The sequence below is a fragment of the Amblyraja radiata genome, chromosome 7 (assembly GCF_010909765.2).
Source record: "Amblyraja radiata isolate CabotCenter1 chromosome 7, sAmbRad1.1.pri, whole genome shotgun sequence".
NCBI classification, from domain to species: Eukaryota; Metazoa; Chordata; class Chondrichthyes; order Rajiformes; family Rajidae; genus Amblyraja; species Amblyraja radiata.
This window is the reverse complement of record NC_045962.1, coordinates 46,938,050-46,957,447: the sequence shown is the minus strand read 5'-3', so window position 1 is coordinate 46,957,447 and position 19,398 is coordinate 46,938,050. Positions and strand designations below refer to the sequence as shown.

The 19,398-nt window shown below is 44.1% G+C and overlaps 1 protein-coding gene across 2 annotated transcripts in view; it reads right to left on the bottom strand.

The window, feature by feature from the left end:
- The window catches only part of usp40 (ubiquitin specific peptidase 40), a 151,460-nt gene that overhangs the window by 43,767 nt on the left and 88,295 nt on the right, over positions 1 to 19,398 (bottom strand). For both annotated transcript variants that reach the window (XM_033024378.1, XM_033024377.1), the window contains exons 18-23: positions 18,875 to 18,932; positions 14,136 to 14,189; positions 13,904 to 13,992; positions 10,663 to 10,749; positions 8,603 to 8,639; positions 6,620 to 6,684 (exon numbers count right to left, since the gene is read on the bottom strand). In XM_033024378.1, the coding sequence (XP_032880269.1) occupies positions 6,620 to 6,684; positions 8,603 to 8,639; positions 10,663 to 10,749; positions 13,904 to 13,992; positions 14,136 to 14,189; positions 18,875 to 18,932 (390 nt within the window). The remainder of the gene's footprint in view (positions 1 to 6,619; positions 6,685 to 8,602; positions 8,640 to 10,662; positions 10,750 to 13,903; positions 13,993 to 14,135; positions 14,190 to 18,874; positions 18,933 to 19,398) is intronic.

Below are 19,398 nucleotides of genomic sequence, written 5' to 3'. Positions count from 1 at the left end.
AAAAAACACCTGATGCTGAACATGTTGAAAAGGCCTCGGCCATGCTTCGGGCCTACGGGGGTGATGTTCTACACCCGCTTGGACAAACTGATTTAAACTGCATCATAGACTTGCAGTCTCATACCCAAAAGTTTTATATCACCAAGGGGATTCTGAAATTCTGCTTGGTATCAATGCATGCCACGATCTGGGCCTAGTCTACTTTGGCTGTGCTGTCAATCAACACTTTCTCGCTGAGGGCTCCACTCACCAAATACTCTCTCAATATAGAGAACTATTTAACAATGAGCTTGGCAAGCTGCCCCTCAAGTACAACATCGCCGTTGATCCCAAAGTCACTCCTGTGGTTCGAGCACCACATCATGTTCCGCATGCCATGCATGACAGAGTACACAATGAGCTCAAGCGGATGGTCCCCCTGGGTGTCATTGCTGAAGTTACTAACCTATCTGAATGGGTTTCCACCATGGTGATTGCAATGAAGAAGAACAAGGCAGAAATCCGTATCTGCATAAACCCCAGGAATCTCAGCACAGCTATCAAACGCCCGCACTACCCTATGCAAACGGTAGAGGAAGTTGCTGCTCAAATAGGCAACACATCAGTGTCCTCCGTTCTGGATGCCAAAGGTTCGGTTTGCCAGATTCCGCTGGACCCAGACTCGTCCAAGCTTACTACGTTCGGCACCCCTTTCGGCCGTTACAAATTCCTCAGACTGCCCTTTGGCATCAACTCTGCCAGCGAGGTTTTCCAGCGCATGATGGAACAACTGTTTGCGGGGTATCTATGCGCCATTATTGTTGATGACATTCTCGTCTACGGGCGCGATTTGACTGAGCATGACGCTAATCTGAAGAAAGTGCTGGACTGTGCCAAAAACATTCAGCTCAAACTCAATCCCCTGAAGTGCAAGTTTCGGGTCCCGGAAGTTACCTACGTCGGACATGTTTTCACAAGTGATGGTCTCAGACCAGACCCATCGAAGACTGCTGCTATCATCGAAATGCTGGCTCCTACTGACATTGTGACTCTACAAAGGTTCCTTGGAATGGTCAACTACCTGGGGAAATCTATTCCCAACCTCAGTGATATATCTGCCCCCCTGTGGGAACTGACACACAAAGACACTGCATGGTCCTGGTATCCTCAGCACCAAAGAGCTTTTAATATCCTTAAGTTGCAGCTGGCCAGCACACCTACCCTCGCCTATTTCGCTTTGGAGTTACGTGTAACGCTCACATGTGATGCGTCCCAGTACGGACTTGGTGCTGCTTGCCTGCAGACCACTGCTGATGCCGACTGGAAGCCTGTTCATATGCCTCGCACACTAACTGATACTGAACAACGTTACGCCCAGATTGAAAAAGAATTGCTTGCAGTGGTTTTCGCCTGCACTAAATTCAAAGATTTATTTTTGGGAAGTCTGTGATTATTAAAAAAAAAAAAAAAAAAATGTGTTGTATCTCAGATTCAGATTCAGATTCAACTTTAATTGTCATTGTCAGTGTACAGTACAGAGACAACGAAATGCAGTTAGCATCTCCCTGGAAGAGCGACATAGAATATGATTTCGATAAATAAATCTATTTACATGCATACAGTCATAGAGTTTTTCCTGTGGGAGGAGTGTCCGGGGGGGGATGATTGGCAGTCACCGAGGTACATTGTTGAGTAGTGTGACAGCCGCAGGGAAGAAGCTGTTCCTGGACCTGCTGGTCCGGCAACAGAGAGACCCGTAGCGCCTCCCGGATGGTAGGAGGGTAAACAGTCCATGGTTGGGGTGAGAGCAGTCCTTGGCGATGCTGATCGCCCTTCGCAGACAACGCTTGCTTTGGACAGACTCAATGGAGGGGAGCGAGGAACCGGTGATGTATCTTGACGTGTGTGTGACTCGACTCATTACACGGTCTCTTTAAAAGCAGCAATTGTAAAATCAAGCATGTAAAAGTGCCTGGGACCAACAGGAAATTAGCAAATTGTATCCATAATTAGATTGGCATCAGAAGCAAAGGTTAATGAATGATATAAATTTCAACATGCAGTGGAATTCTGCTGGCCTCAACATCAGACTTGTTTTTTTTCGTTGAATGTAGGAGATAGGACAAACAAGTTTTCAGGCGATACCAGTTGGAAGTTTGATTGAGAAGAAGAAAGTTAATGGCTTTATGCACTCTGCTCATTTGTTGCTCAGCTAACTAATTAACACTTAATTAGGGAGCAGTTAGGTTGACTATAATATGACAAGTGTAGAGAACCTGCATCTGGGTCTAGAACACACCAAAATCTTGTAATAGTAATTCATTTCTCTGTAATAAAGTGGAAAGGATGGATCTACAAAAGCAAATCCCGATGACGTCATAGTTTTATATGGTGCCATTTAGCCGACTGGTATGTAAACCGGCTCCCACATGTCAGATGCGAACTTGCCCAATAACAACTATGTATCTACTCTCTCTAGCTCTTGCTTCATACCTTACAATTTAGTACGTTTCCTCAAGGTTCAGACTTATCCCTATTCAAAACAATCTTAAACTTATGGAGTTGTGATCACTATCCTTAAAATGCTCTTTGCCTGAAACACCAGTCACCTAACAAAGTTTATTTCCAAATACCAGGTCCAGTATGATCCCTTCTCAAGTTGGACTACTTACAAATAGTGTTTTAGGAAACCCTCTTCAATACACCTAACAAATCCTGCCCTGTCTAAGCCTTTTGCATTAAAACCCAGTCAGACTGGGGAAGATAAAGTCACTCATTATGACAACCCTATGGCTTTTGCACTTTTCCATAATCTGTTCACATATCTGTTCCTCAGTACAATTCAATTAGAGTGGAATATTTCCTATTTTTGAGTTCTATCCATATCACATCAGTGGATGATCCCTCGGGATATGTCCTCTCAGAGTGCTGCTGTGATATTCCCTACAGATCATTAAATCAATTCTACAACCTCTTTTCCCTCCTTTCCTATCACTTCTGATCAAGATTTAATTGGAACCTGAGGGGTAACTTTATCACATAGAGAACTGTGGGTGTAAGAAACGAGCTGCCAGAGGAAGTAGTTGAGTCAGGTACATTAACAAAATTTAAAAGACATTTCAATAGCTACATGGATAGGAAAGGTTTAGAGGGATATGGGCCGAATGTGGGCAGATGGAACTAACGCAGATGGGGCCAGTGTGTGTATGTATATAATACAACTAGACTAAGTGGGACCCGTTGGGTCCCAGCATCGCACGGGAGGGCTGGTCCCCCAATGCAATATTCCACCTCTCCACCAATTAGGCAAGGCAACTTTAATAAGGCAAGGCAACTTTAATTAGGCAATGCAACTTTAATTAGGCAACACAGCTTTAGCATTTCCAAACCAAAGGCAACTCAGCTTTAGCATTTCCAAACCAAAGTCAACACAGCTTTAGCATTTCCAAACCAAAGGCAACACAGCTTTAGCATTTCCAAACCAAAGGCAACACAGCTTTAGCATTTCCAAACCAAAGGCAACACAGCTTTAGTATTTCCAAACTATATTTTCAAACCACATTAAGGGCACTGACAAGTCAGTAAAACCACTCACAGTTTAGTATACATGTGTTCAGTGTTATTAACAGCTCAGACTGAGAGACGTGACCCTCTCGCTCCCCCATCTTGCAGAGACTGACTGAGGCACTCAACACTTTCGTGTTTTATAGTCCCTCCGGAAGGGGCGTGGCCTTCAGGAGAGAGAATCTCAACATTTTTTAAACACTAATAACTCTTTTATTTTTCATCGATGGGAAAAATCCTTTTGTCCTGCGCAGTGGAGGGGGACTCTGAGTAAGATGGCCAAAAATCACAGCCGTAAGTGGCAGCGTTTTTTCTAAAATCAATATACAGAACAACCGGAAGTGGTCAAGATCAGACTTTTAGTAATATAGATATAATACAGTACAATCTTATATATATATATATAAATATATAATATATATATAAATATATAAATATATAGATATATATATTTATATATTTATATATATATATACACATATACATATACACATATACATATATATATATATATATGTACATACATATATGCACACACATACATAGAGAATTCAAGGAAGGGCTTAGTTAAATTCTGGAACATTATCATGAGAAAGGAGAAGGTTTCAAAGGTCTTTTATTGTCACGTGTACCAATTAAGGTACAGTGATATGCCAATTACCATACAGCTATACTAAAAAAGCAACAAGATACACAACAACATAAAAGTTCACATAAACATCCACCACAGCGGATTTCCCACATTCCTCACTGTGATGGGAAGCAATAAAGTCTAATCTTCTTCCCTCATTTTTCTCCCGCAGTCGGGGCAGTCGAACCATCCGTCAGGGTGATCGAAGCCCCTGCGTCGGGGCGATATAAGCTCCCGCGTCGGTGCAGTCAAAGCGCCTGCGGCTTGGAGTTCCCGAAGTCGGTCTCTGACCAGAGACCGCGAGCTCCACGATGTTAAAGTCCACAGGCACCCGCAGTTGGAGTCCAGAGGTCGATCCCTGGCAAAAGGATCGTGGGCTCTGCGATGGTAAAGTCCTGTAGGCTCCCTGCAGTGGAGCTCTCGAAGTCAGTCTCCAGCAAAGGCTGCAGTGCGGACGGAGATACGATACGGGAAAATCCCCCATCTTCGTCGAGGCAAGATATTAGAAAAGGTTTCCCCCAACCCCCTCCCCCGCACATAAAACAAGCTAAAGAATATACATTTAACACATACATGAAAAACCAATGAAAAAAGGGAGACAGACTGGCTGTCGGCGAGGCAGCCATTGCTGGTGCCAACCAGTGGATTAAGATATTAGATTGCGAAGTAGGCATAAAGGCAACTACATCTCCAGATCCTAAGATGTATCCAAGGCTATTATGCAAGGCTTAGGAAGAGACTTCTGGGCCTATGGTAAAGATTTTTAAATCTTCGCTCAGCACAGGTGAGGTGCCAAATGACTGGAGAACATTAAATGTGGCCCCAATATTCAGAAGGACAGCAGGGATATGGAAGTTATTGGAAATAAAAGGCGCAGAATTGATCTACATGTGGAAAGGCAAGGATTAATCAAAGCTTTTCAGCATGTTTTGTTAGGGGGGACTCCCAGCTGACCAACTTAATTAAATGTTTCAATGGTGTAAGAAAATGCATTAATGAGACCATTGCAGTTAAAAAAAATTGAGATCAAGTTGGCAATTTTGAATGCTAATAGGAGACAGAGGGTGATGGCAGAGAGTTGCTTTCTGACCAGTGGTGTACCACATATGTTGGTACCTGTATTGTTTATGCACATTAATGATATGAATGTCGGAAATATGATTAGCAAGTTTGCAGTTGACACGAAAAGTGATGATGAGGAAGTAAGTTGTTGACTGTGGGATGATATTAAGCAGTTGGTAAAATGGGCAGAAAAATGACAGATTGAATTTAATCCAGATAAAGCTGAAGTGAGGCAATTTGGGAGGTCCAACAAGAGCTGAACATAGTGAAGAAACGTTGGGCCCTAAAGATATTGAAGAACAGAGGGACTTTGGTGTACAAGTTGAAGGATCACGAGAGATGGGCGCATGTGGATAAGGTGATGAAGACAGCAAATTAGATATTTACCTTAATTAGCTGGAGAATAGAATATAAGAGCAGGGAAGTTAACAAACAAGTTTATGAAAGAATGGTTAGGCTGCAGCTGGAGTGTTGTGTACAGTTTGGTTATTGCACTAAAGGAAAGATGTGACTGCAACGGAGAAGGTGCAAAGAAAATGTATTTCATTTTGAGGAGTGACTTATTGGCTCAGTTTGTTTTCCTTGGACTCGAGGATGCCAAGGGAGGAATCTGATAGAAGTATACAAAATTACAAGAGGGACGGGGGACATAGTAGTGAAATTCATAGTTTTCCCATAGCAGTGGTATCAAAAATTAGATGGCATAGATTTATCGTACGGGACAAGAGGTTCAAGTTCGCTTTTATTGTCACTTAACCAACTAGGTACAGTGAAATTTGAGTTACCATCCAGCCATACTAAGTGTAAATCAACAATACACACAGCCACATAAAATAAAATTTACCATAAACATCACCATAGTGGAATCCACATTCCTCAATGTGATGGAAGGCAATAGAATTCAGTCATGAGTGAGATATTTTCCCACAAAGAAGGTGATTAGATTCTGGCCATTACTGCGTGAGTAGATGATGGAGGCAGTTATTTACATTACATTTAAGTATCTCACGGAGCACTTGAACCACCAAGGCATAGAAAGCTACAGACTGCGTGCTGGTAAATAGGATTAGTTATTGAGAGGTGCTCGATGGTCAGCAAGGACACGTGGGCTGAAACAATACGATAGAATTTTATTTATCCCAGGAGGGAAATGGAGGGTGGGGTGGGAAAGAAGGATCTTTTGTGGCGTTCTGTACTGCAGGGTCTGTTTCTGCACTGAATAGATATATCGATAACTTTGAAATCTATCAAATTACTGTAATACATCAATGTATTAAGTATTAATGTAGTAATATATTACTATCACAATAATTTTGGTAAATAAGTTAGTATCTATTATATCTGTGCGGTGGAATTCAATCTTACTTCAACTCATCAGCTTACCTCATCTTTCAAAACTTCTCCAGCATCACAGCACCAATCAGTTTTCCGTAAGTGCCAATGTTCTCCTACAAGAAAAATACGGACACCCATGTAAACTTCTAATAATTTTCTGACAGCAACGTCATAAACATGATTCATTTTCTTAACTTATGTTTGCTGAGGTGTCATTACAAACTTTTAGTTTCAGTTCTGATTACATTTTTTGACTGGTGATAATGCAATAATTTTGCTAATTTATTTATTGAATTCTATTATCAAGAAGAATATAGCAGATAAATTGTTGATTGTTTTATAATTAAGCTGATAAATGTTTTTCAAGAAGACTCCAAGAAGACCAAGGAGCTCATTGTAGACTTCAGGAAGTCCAGGGGCAGCACGCACACCCCCATCCACATTAACGGGACGGAGGTGGAACGTGTTTCTAGCTTCAGGTTCCTGGGAGTCAACATCTCCGATGACCTCTCTTGGACCCACAATACCTCAACTCTGATCAAGAAGGCTCACCAGCGTCTCTTCTTCCTGAGGAGACTGAAGAAGGTCCATCTGTCTCCTCAGATCCTGGTGAACTTCTACCGCTGCACCATCGAGAGCATCCTTACCAACTGCATCACAGTATGGTATGGCAACTGCTCTGTCTCCGACCGGAAGGCATTGCAGAGGGTGGTGAAAATTGCCCAACGCATCACCGGTTCCTCGCTCCCCTCCATTGAGTCTGTCCAAAGCAAGCGTTGTCTGCGGAGGGCGCTCAGCATCGCCAAGGACTGCTCTCACCCCAACCATGGACTGTTTACCCTCCTACCATCCGGGAGGCGCTACAGGTCTCTCCGTTGCCGAACCAGCAGGTCCAGGAACAGCTTCTTCCCGGCGGCTGTCACTCTACTCAACAACGTACCTCGGTGACTGCCAATCACCCCCCCACCCCCCGGACACTTATTATCACTTATTATTATTTATTCAAATCATTTGCTATGTCGCTCTTCCAGGGAGATGCTAAATGCATTTCGTTGTCTCTGTACTGTACACTGACAATGACAATTAAAATTGAATCTGAATCTGAATCTGAATCTGAATCTGTTTTGTAAATAAATTTACATCTCCTTAATGCTTATCAATATTTGTACCCATTAATCCAAAACAAGTCAAAGAAGTAATTTTACAATAATTACATTACAATTATAATTTTTCAGTTTGAATATTAAACCAAATCAACTGAATGGAATAGACAAACAATGACAGCCCAGGCCTCTTGCCTGTGGAATACACGCATTCTTATATCAGACAAACTTGTTTGTATCTCGATACATTTTGCACTGATCTATCTACACTGTAAGAAACTGGGTACGATTAAAATGATCAAATCATTGTTGTACTATGTTGTTAGCATACTAATATACATATCAATTGTTTAGTTTAGTTTATTATTGTCATGTGTACTGAGGTACGGTAAAAAGCTTTTGTTTGTGTGCTATCAAAGAAAAGACTATACATGATTACAATCAGGCCATCCACAGTGCTCGGATAAAAGGTATGACATTTAGTGCAAGATAAAGTCAGATTAAAGATAGATGAGAGAACCGTTCAGTTGCCTGATAACAGCTGGGAAGAAACTGTCCCTGAATCTGGAGGTATGCGTTTTCAAACTTCTGTACCTCTTGCCTGATGGGAGAGGGGAGAAGAGGGAGTGACCGGGTGAGACTAGTCCTTAATTATGCTGGTGGTCTTGCCAAGGCAGCGTGAAGTGAAGTCAATGGAAAGGAGTAATTAAATATTACTGTATGCAAGATGTAGAAATGAGTTTGTGAAATTGTGAAACAAGGGCATCTACTGAATGTGACATTAAAACTTGTATGGTCAAGTTAATCCCTCACCCCTGCATTTTCCCTACAAAATATTTTTACTTTCCATTTTCAGTTCTTTATGAAAAATGAAAATAGTTATTAGGTAATTAAATTGTGTTGAATGGATATTGGAGCTCTTAAATACCTGATAATCCAGCTTTCTCTAACATCAGCTGCAAGCACTGGAACAAGAGAGATAATAATCTTTATTGGAATAAAAGGTCATTTGAAACAATAACCACATTTGTTAATAGTAAACATATTCAAACTATTCAAAGGTATGTTACAGAACTGTAATTAAAAAGAAAATAGCCAAGGAGATGTTATAAGTACTGACCACAGATATAAGTGACAAGAAAGCACATGATTGGAACAAAATTAAATTAAATAATTTAAATAAAATAAGGATAGAATTCCTTGAAATGGGCAGGTCAGATGCCAGCCACGAATGGTTGAATAAATGGAAAGCAAGATGCACTTCAAGACAGTAGAAAGGCAAGGAATTTTTACACTGACCACATGTGCAGTGCAACTGTGGGCAGTTTTAAAGTCAGAGCAGTTCATGAGAATACCCTGAAGTCATTTGAAACAAGCAAGTGAGATTTTAAATTAGTCTTTAGGGCAATGGGGCCATATGAAAGGCCCTTGGGGTGGGGGTCCTGAAACACTAACTGAAGGAATTCCACAAAACTAACAGGCTGCTTTACATTCAAGAAAACAATTTCTGTTTGAATGCAACCCTGATCTGTTATGCATTTGAAGTTTTATTTTTGCCGAAAAATGGGTGGTTAAGCAAAATGCTTAAATCAGGTCATGGGACTCATCCCAGACCAATGGAATGAAAATCCCGTCCTGCTTGGTGGCTGCACGAGGTGAATGGGTATTCTCTATTCATTGTTGCTATCTTGCAACTGCAACAATTGGCAATCTAGCCTGGAAATGGAAACCATCACGATAATACTTTGATTATATTATAATCTTTATATTATACTAGACAAAGTAGGACCTGTTGAGCCCCGTCATCCAACGCGGGGAGGGTGCGGCGTTGGCGTTCAATCAAGAATAACTTTTGAAATATAGCATGAAATATTAAGTGAAGCTGAGTGCGGTGTGGGACCAAAATGTACTTGAGGAGCAGCCCCTTCAGATATTGGTAGAGGGGCAGCAACCTCATTTCAGTGATGATGTCACAATGTGACTCACAGTGCACCAATCCCAATGGCCTCTCAAGCTGGCTGCCGACTGCCAAAATGACATCACAATGTGTCGTTGCCAACGCTAACAATGGGCTCTTAAGCTGGCTGCCAACTGAGAGCCCATTGTGATTGGTGCACTGTGAGAGGCATTGTGACATCATCACTGTGAGAAGGCTGGAAGCTGTCTGTGAGAAGGCAGTTTTGGCCGTTTTTTAAATTTCAAGGAATAATAACCGGAAATATTGGTGGGAATGTGCCAGGACGATGTTTATCGCCACCAGTGGAAACATGCGAGTAGGATGTGTAAAAATGGGAAGGCTGTGGCCTAGCGTTTGAAAGAAGATAGGAAAACCAGATTTTCACATCATGGGCATATTGTGGGCACAAACAAGACAAAAGACTTTGTACCTGACTTGTTTTCAATTGATGATAATTGGCATTTTAATTAAAATAATCTATTTATAAACCATTACAAAATTTAAATACTTGTAAAATAACACCAGTACGTAACATTATAAGGGAAAAGCAATGTTGGTTAACAACATGGGAGTTTATCAAAGTATCCAGATCCAAGCTCACCATCAAAAAATGGTTTTAAACTCTAAATAATTAAAAACATCAACACATTTTAAAAATCATTTTTGATTTGCTCCTATGAACCCGCTATAAGTCCGCTACAATTTCCACTGTTAAACACTTGTGATATGGTTTGATCTAACTGAAAAGTGATCAAGTTCACGTGGAATAATGACCTACTTCACCTGCTGGTATGTGCTTTGTACGTGACCTTTCACAAAATGCTTGGACACAACACTATACTCATTAAAGATTTTATATGTCGATAATTTAAAGTAATTTAATAGAGGTTTGACATAAACAAGTTTACATACATGATTTACTACTCAGTTAGAATTTATCTTTCATAAAACTGTATGATTGCAACAGAGGTCACTGAAGAAAACTGTAATAAAAGGTGCAGAAAAATATCTGGTGTACTCTGGTTGTTTACCTTTCGCACTGAGATGCTCTGTTCTGCCACAATCTCCATGTCAGGGCTTAAGTGAAGTCGGTCCCCAATAGTGAAATACAAGAACAGCTAAACAAGGGTGGAGGTGGCAAAGAAGGAGAAATAATCAATCAAAATGAATGATTCAAAGAATCCTTGCAGGAATTGTCAGAATTTGAAATAGATTTGGAAAATCTGAATAATATAGCAGAACAAACTAATATGCAATGCCACAAAATGCCTGGAATTGGCAATACCTTAATTATTTTGCCAAAAAACGATGTAGTATTTTGAGTCAATTTTGCATTTTGTCACAGACCATCTAACTGGTGCAAGTAATGCTGCATTGGGTAGGAAGAAATTCTATGGATAATTTGGACAATAATTATGTAAATTAGACTAATTGAAAAAATAAAATCAGACAGCCTAAATCAATGGACTAAAATTGCTAACATTCCTCAGCATAAACATCAGCTACGTTTCTAAGGCCAATGCTGGAGCACCAAACCTATATGCCCAGTTCTGCTGCCTTAGACATTTTTTTACTATTTGGGGTTAGTTATATTTTTAAATTCTTAAAATAATTATTGTTAATAAATCTGTTTCTGAATAATAGATGGCAATTTTTTTAGAGGGGGAAGAGAAGAGCAGTTGGGTATTGCTGTCAGTGGTTTCCAGAGGAGCTTCGTCGGCACTGCATCACCTATTACATCACTTGAGGCTGTTAGGGGCGAAACTGCTCAGTTGTTGGGCATCCAAGCCTGAGATGTCACTGCCCTTGATCCTAACTTCAGGGGAAATGGGAACATGGACAGTGAGTGCAGGTAGCAAGCAGGTTCCTTCAGGAAGATGCTTGGAAACACCACAATGAAAGGCACAGAGTGGATGTGGAAAGGATGTTTCCACTGGTAGGAGAGTCTAGAACCAGAGGTCTTAGCCTCAGAATTAAAGGATGGGCTCTTTTAGAAAGGAGGTAAGGAGGAACTTCTTTAGTGAAAGGGTAGTTAATCTGTGCCACAAAGGGCTGTGGAGGCCAAGTCAATGGCAGAGATCGCCAAATTCTTGATTTGGTGTCAAGGGTTATGGGGAGAAGGCATGAAAATGGGATTAGGAGGCAGAGATCAAGCATGATAGAATGGCGGAGTAGACTCGATGGGCCGAATGGCCTACTTCTACTATAACTTGTGAACTTGTGTGAACACTATACTCGATGCAGTGACGAAGCAAACTAGTTAATGTTTCCATCGGGGTGTGATCCAATCTGATAAAAGGAAATCTCCTCCTTGTTGCCAAAATCCTGCTAAACTGAGTTTGGCATTCTCAATTCATTATACTAAACTTGTAACTGTGATAAACAACAACCTCCTCCAGAAATGGAAAGCATCATACACATGTTTCTGAGTTTAGGCATAACAGAACTACTTTTATTTTACTTTCGTCCAAAGTATACTTAGATCTTATCTGACAAAAATTGTTACTGATGTTTTAGTGATTTTTTTCAGCTTATTTCTTCATACCTCAATGCCAGTGTTTCTTTCAACAAAGCTCAAAGCTCTCAACACCATAGCAACATAATTCTCTTGGAGAAACCCTGGTTACAGCATTAATAAATTGTCTTTAAGAACTAGAGCCAGCTAATACACAAATATGAATACAGCAACTTAGACTCACAGACCTCTTCGACAGATCACCAGTATCTTTTCAAGTGCAATTGCGAATAGGCATTAAATGCTGACCTTTGTCAATACTCAAATAAAACAAACTATTGACCGAAATCTACTACTGACTCCCATAGCTATCTAGACTACAATTCTTCCCACCCGGCTTCCTTTAAAGACTCGATCCCCTACTCCCAATTCCTCAGTCTACGCCACATCTACGCCCAGGATGAGGTTTTCCATACTAGATCATTAGAGATGTCCTCATTCTTTAGGAAACAGGAGGTTCCCCTCTTCCATTATAGATGAGGCTCTCACTAGTCTCCTCGCTATCCCGCAGCTTCGCTCAAGCTCCCCCTCCCCTCAATTGATTCAAGGACAGAGTCCCCCTTGTCCTCGCCTTCCACCCCATCAGCCGTCGCATGCAGCATATAATCCTCCAACACTTTCGCCACCTCCAACGGGATCCCACTACTGGCCACATCTTCCCATTTCCAACCCTTTCTGCAGAGACTATTCCCTCCATAACTCCCTGGTCAACTCATCCCTTCCCACCCAAACCTCCCCCTCCCCAGGTACATTCCCCTGCAACCGCAGGAGATGCAACACCTGTCCCTTTACCTCCCCCCTTGACTCCATCCAATGACCCCGACAGTCTTTTCAGGTGAGGCAGAGGTTCACTTGCACCTCCTCCAACCTCTTCTTCCGTATCCGCTGTTCCAGGTGTCAACTTCTGTACACCGCCGAGACCAAGCGCAGGCTCGGCGATCATTTCGTTGAATACCTCCGCTCAGTCCGCCTTAACCTACCTGATCTCCCAGCTGCTCAGCACTTTAACTCCCCCTCCCAATCTGACCTTTCTGTCCTGGGCCTTCTCCATTGTCAGAGTGAGGCCCAGTGCAAATTGGAGGAATTGCACATCATATTTTGCTTGGGTAGCTTACACCCCAGCTGTATGAACATTGACTTCTCTAACTTCAAGTAGCCTTCGCTTTCCCTCTCTCTCCATCCCCTTGCCAATTCTCCCACCAGTATTACTATCTCTGACTACATTCTATCTGTCCTGCCCACTTCCAACATCAGTCTGAAGAAGGGTCTCGACCCGAAACGATACCCATTCCATCTCTCCAGAGATGCTGTCCCGCTGTTACTCCAGCATTTTGTGTCTACCTTCAAAACAACGTTTTAGTTGGCTTTCAAAATAAATTAAATTTCCATCCATTTACTTTGAACAAGATTATTAAACTGAAATAATTCTTAATTTGAGCGAGAATTAAATTAATTTGAGAAATAAGTGTGTTACATTCATTTCCCTTTAAACTCAGGCTAGATTATTATATTTTATTACATTCAAATTCATTGTTGTGTTTCAATTATTTTTCTTATCTTCTCCATGTGCTTTCCAACATTTTTCCTACCACCAGTTAAACTGCTATGCTAATGGTTTAGCACTTTGTTTTAAATGGAAGAAACAGCTACTGACAATAAATCTGGGAAACAGGGAATTCATTTCACTTGCACTTTATGTGCAATGTGACGAATAAAACTGATTGTATTGTATTGTATTGTATTGTAACCTTGCTTACCTGTGTCTCTGTAGGAGTTCTGCCAGGAAAAAGTGCTAGCGTGCTTCCTGTTTTAAACCCAGCGTCCTTCACAGTCAAATTTTCATACACTAGAGGTAAGATGTGTAGCGAGATCAAGGAGGAACAAGTGGATCAAAGAAAATGAAAATCAGTACAACTTCACCCACAAGAGAGAATCAAATTAAGCAGTAAGGCTAGCATAGGATGAAGAAATTGTGAGTAGTGCACGCACCTGGGGGGAGGAGCTTTCCAACTCTGTCAATTGGTCTCAAACAGATTTCATTTTCTGCAAAATAATATACCATCTAATTAACTAGATCTATGGGTAGTAGTCATCAAATAACACACATTTAACTCAAATCTATTTGAACAGTGATTCAATCCATAACTTTCTTTCCACCTCAATTAGTAACTCTACTGTTGAAATGGAAATTTATTCGTACTGATCAACGTTCCCAGATACTTAGTTAGCGTTTTAAAGTTCCAATAAAACTTTCACCTACATAGTGCTTCTTCTGAATTTCAGCATCTACCAAATTGGTCGATAGCATAATTTTGAAAGTTTGAAAGTTCGAAACTTTAAAAGTGCAACTTTGAAAATCAAACGGACCTGATTTTTATTTAAACATGCCTACATCCAGCAGCTCCTGCCCGACATCCGCCTGCAGCTCGCCAGCGATCCCTTTACCGACACACAGACACTGGCTGAGCGTGCCGACCAGCTGTGGATGTCCCGTCAGCGGGACCTGGAAGAGCGGGCCGTCCTTCCCGCGGCGTCGGGAAGCGCAGAGCACGTCTGGGCCGCTATCGACCATATCTCGGCCGCTTCTGGACGACCTCCGCGGTGAAATCCGGCCGCCATCGGGCATTCCAGCGCAGGCACATCGCTCCAGCACGGCCCGCCTGCAGTTCCATCCGACGCCAGCAGAGGTCGCGGGTGGTCAGCCCAGCCAGCATCACCTCCTATACCACCAGACGCCAGCAGAGGGGGCTGGTGCTATTATCACTGCCGCTGAGGAGCTGCAGCCAGGCAATGCCACCTGGAAATGTCCCGGGAAACGCAGGGGCCGGTCGTCAGTGATTCTTTTGGCGGCCGGCCATATTAATCTCCTCTTCGCCTGGGATCGCCGCACCGAGGGTCTGTTCCTCGTGGACACCAGGTCAGACGTGAGTGTGCTGCCTCCGTCCATCGCTGACATCTGTGCGGGCAAACGTGGCCCCCTCCTCACTGCGGCGAACGGGAGCCCAATTCGTACTTACAGAGTCCGCACCATCTTCGTCAACTTCGGCCATAGCTACTTTTCGTGGGAGTTTGTCATCGCCAATGTTTCCCAGCCGCTGCTGGGCACCGACTTCCTTCGAGCGCATTCACTCCTCATGGATGCCAAGCGGCAGCGCCTGGTGCACTCCATCACGCTGGAGCTGGTCTCCTTCCACGTTGGTGATCCAGTTGCACGCTCCGATAGCCCCGTCGTCCATGGATGCGACTTTCGCGTGCATCTTAACGGATTTCCCGGACATCCTTGAACCCCACTTCTGCTCCTCCGCCCCCAAGCATGGGGTGGAGCACCACATTCCGTCTACAGGCCCGCCCGTGCACGTCGTTTCGCGCCGGACAAGCTCCGTCTAGCTCTGGAGGAATTCCGCCTGATGGAGTCGATAGGCATTGTGCTTCCCTCCGATAGCCCATGGGCGTCACCGCTCCACATGGTCCCCAAGGCTGGTGCCTGTGTGGGGATTATCGTTGCTTGAATGATGCGACCATAGCCGACAGGTACCCGGTCCTGCACATACAGGACTTCAATGCCCACCTGGCCGGAGCATCGGTGTTCTCCAAGGTGGACCTCGTGCGCGGGTACAACCAGATTCCGGTCCACCCGGACGATATTCCTAAAACAGCAATTATTACACTGTTTGGGCTGTTTGAATTTTTCCGGATGCCGTCCGGGTTGAAAAACGCCGTGCAGGCCTTCCAGCAGCTTATGGACTGTGTGTGCCGTGGCCTGGACTTCGTATTCGTCTACTTGGACGGCATACTTGTGGCCAGACGCTCGGAGCAGGAGCACTGCATCCACTTCCGCCAGCTATGTCAGCACCTCAGCGATTACGGGTTGGCTATCATCTCGTCCAAGTGCCGTTTCGGGGTGACGGCCATCAACCTCCTCGACCACCACGTAACTGCACAAGGGGTGGTACCTCTGCCGGCCAGGGTGGCGCTGTCCGCCGGTCCCCCATCCGACCACAGTTAAGGGCCTCCAGGAATTCGTGGGGATGGTCGCATTTTATTACCGCTTCTTGCCGGCGGTAGCCTGCTTTTCCACCTAATCGCTGGTCATCGCAAGGAGGTTGAATGGTCCGACGAAGCAATAGCGGCGTTCGAGAATGCTAAGGAGGCACTGGCTGGGGCCACAATGCTCGTCTACCCATGGGAGGACGCCCCGACTGCCCTGACGGTGGACGCTTTTGAGGTGGCGGTCGGGGCAGTGCTGGAGCAGCTCGTTGACGGGTGCTGGCGGCCACTCGCCTTCTTCAGCAGGCACCTCAGCAGTGCTCAGCGCCGTTACAGTGCTTTCGACCATGAGCTCCTCGCCCTGTACCTCGCTGTACGCCACTTTCAGTATTTCCTGGAAGGGGGGCCCTTCACTGATCACATGCCATTAACATTCGTATTTGCCAAGGTTTCAGACCCGTGGTCTGCGCGGCAACAGAGGCAGTTGGCGTACGTGCCGGGGTACACCACCTCAATCCGCTTCGTGGAGCACAAGTACAACAGGGTGGCTGACACCTTATCGCGACCCGCGGTCCACGCCGTTCTCCAGGTGGCATAGGGTATTGATTATTCCGCCCTGGCAGCCGCAGAGCTGGTAGACGAGGAAATGGCCGGCTATCGCACGGCGGTACCGGGCTTGCAGTTGGAGAACGTTGTCTGTAGTCCTGGGGGCGCAACGCTGCTGTGCGATGTCTCCACTGGACTTCCGTGACCCATCGTCCCCATCGCCTGGCTGCGCAGGATGTTCGAGGTGCTCCACGGGCTTGCCCATCCCTCCATCCGGGCGAGGACGGCCCACGTAGTCTTCTGCTTCATATGGCACAGGCTGCACAAGCAGGTTGGACATTGGGCAAGCACCTGCATCCCGTGCCAGACCGCCAAGGTGCAACGACATGTGCGTGCGCCGCTGCCGGGGTTCGCCATCCCTCGGCAGTCCACGTGGACATCGTGGGGCCGCTGCCGCCGTCTCGGGGCATGACCCACCTCTTCACCGTGTTGGACCGCTTCACGGAGTGGCTGACACCTCGATGGCCACTTGTGCTCGGGCCTTGGCGGCGCAATGGATTGCCCGGTTCGGGGTTCCGCTGGACATAACATCCAACCGGTGGCCTCAGTTCACGTCAGAACTGTGGTCGGCCATGGCACGCCTCTTGGGGGTTCGCCTACACCACACGATGGCGTATCATCCGCAGGCGAACAGACTGGTGAAGCAGATTCACCGCCAACTCAAGGATGCCCTGAAGGCACAGCTCAATGATCCGGACTGGGTGGACGCTCTGCCGTGGGTTTTGCTGGGGACCCAAAGAGGACTTGGTCTCCACTTCTACCGAGTTGTTGTATGGGTCTCCGTTGACGTTGCCAGGGGAGTTCATCCCACCGGCACAGGGCCAGGTGGAGCAGCCTTCGGACGCCCTGCAATGGTGGGCAAGTTGGCGCCGGTGCCCACGTCTCGTCATGGGTCCTTTCGTCCGCACGTTCCCTCTGCTCTGGAGGACTGCCAGTTCGTCTTCCTGCGCAGGGACGCTCATCGGACACCCTCCAGCGGCCTTAGGAGGGTCCCTTCCAGGTCCTGTAACATGGTTCGTCCACTTTCGTCCTGGACATGAGGGGTCGGCGTGAGACCGTTTAGCTGAAGGCGGCGCATGTTGACATTGATCGGCCAGTGGCGATCCCTGGATATTATGCCACTCCTTGGGTCATTCCACTCGGCACTTGAGGGACAGGGGCGGGGGACTGCCCATTGGTTTCCGGACACTGCTCGGGAGAGTTTGTCATGCCTTCATCAAAGGATTTTAAACCTGCCTGGCGTCTAGCCTTTTTCTGACCTCATTTGGGCCACTACAATTTTATTTATAACCAAATAAACTGATTTAGTGGAATATTTCAAAATTCAGGTAGAATACCTAGATGTTGAAAGGTGAAATTACTGCCCAAGATCCAAATTTATTTATTAACCTACCTCAACTGGTCTAGCTACATCAACGATATGACCAAGAAGCACACCAACTCCTCTACCTCAACGACAAATTCTACACCATCGTACGGCACAGTGGTGCAACGGTATACAGTGCCCTCCATAATGGTTGGGACAAAGACCCATCATTTATTTATTTGCCTCTGTAATCCACAATTTGAGATTTGTAATAGAAAAAATCACATGTGTTTAAAGTGCACATTGTCAGATTTTAATAAAGGCCATTTTTACACATTTTGGTTTCACCGTGTAGAAATTACAGTAGTGTTTATACATAGTCCCCCCTTTTCAGGGCACCATAATGTTCGGGACACATCAATGTTCAACAAAGAATAGCTTCTACCCTGTTGTTATCAGGCACTTGAATCGATCTCCCATCTCTCCTAGAATGTATACCTGATTTTCCAAACGATCTTTGTGCGACCTGCAGTTTTTTCCACTATCGCTGAAACATTATATTCTGCACTGTTTATGTTCTGTATTTGTAGTACCTATTGAACTCAAGTATAATACAATCTGCATGGATAGTATACAAAAACAAAAAAAAGGTACTTCACTGTATCTAGGAACAGTAAACCAATACCAACACAAGTTTGCCCCAAAACAACCTATTGAAGGTGTACATATGTTGGATGCCACAGAGAATTGAATCAGGCTGGAAGGTCAGGATCCATACATTGTGATGTTAGGGCAAGAAACTACCTTTACTTACAAAGATATTCCTTACCTTTTTCATCTTTCAACTTCAGTTTTTCAATCGCATTATCTTTAAGTGCTGAAACCAACTGAAGGAAAATATGCAAATTATTTTGAATAGAATAATTCACAAGACAATAATCATACAGAACCTTAACATAGTAAAATGTCACAATAAGCTTCAGAGGAGAGATATTAGGCACTTGACGTCATACTGGGTCATATGTTAGGACAAGTGACCAAAATGTTTGCCAAAGTGGGATGTTTAAAATTATATTTAAGATGAAACTGAGAGGATTTTATTGTTATTATCATTTCATAAAGAGACAGTGTATTATATTTTACATAACAGGAATCATTTATCTGGTTTTGCTCGATGCACCAGTTTCACGGAAAATTGAAATATAGTGGCACAACTGGAAAACAGGTGTGTAATATGCAAACATCAGAAATACTAATTGTAATTCAGTTTAAGGGGGAAATGAGATACAAACACACTTAAAGTTACAGAAATGATACAGGTCCTCCCCAGGTTATGACAGGTTCCATTCTGGG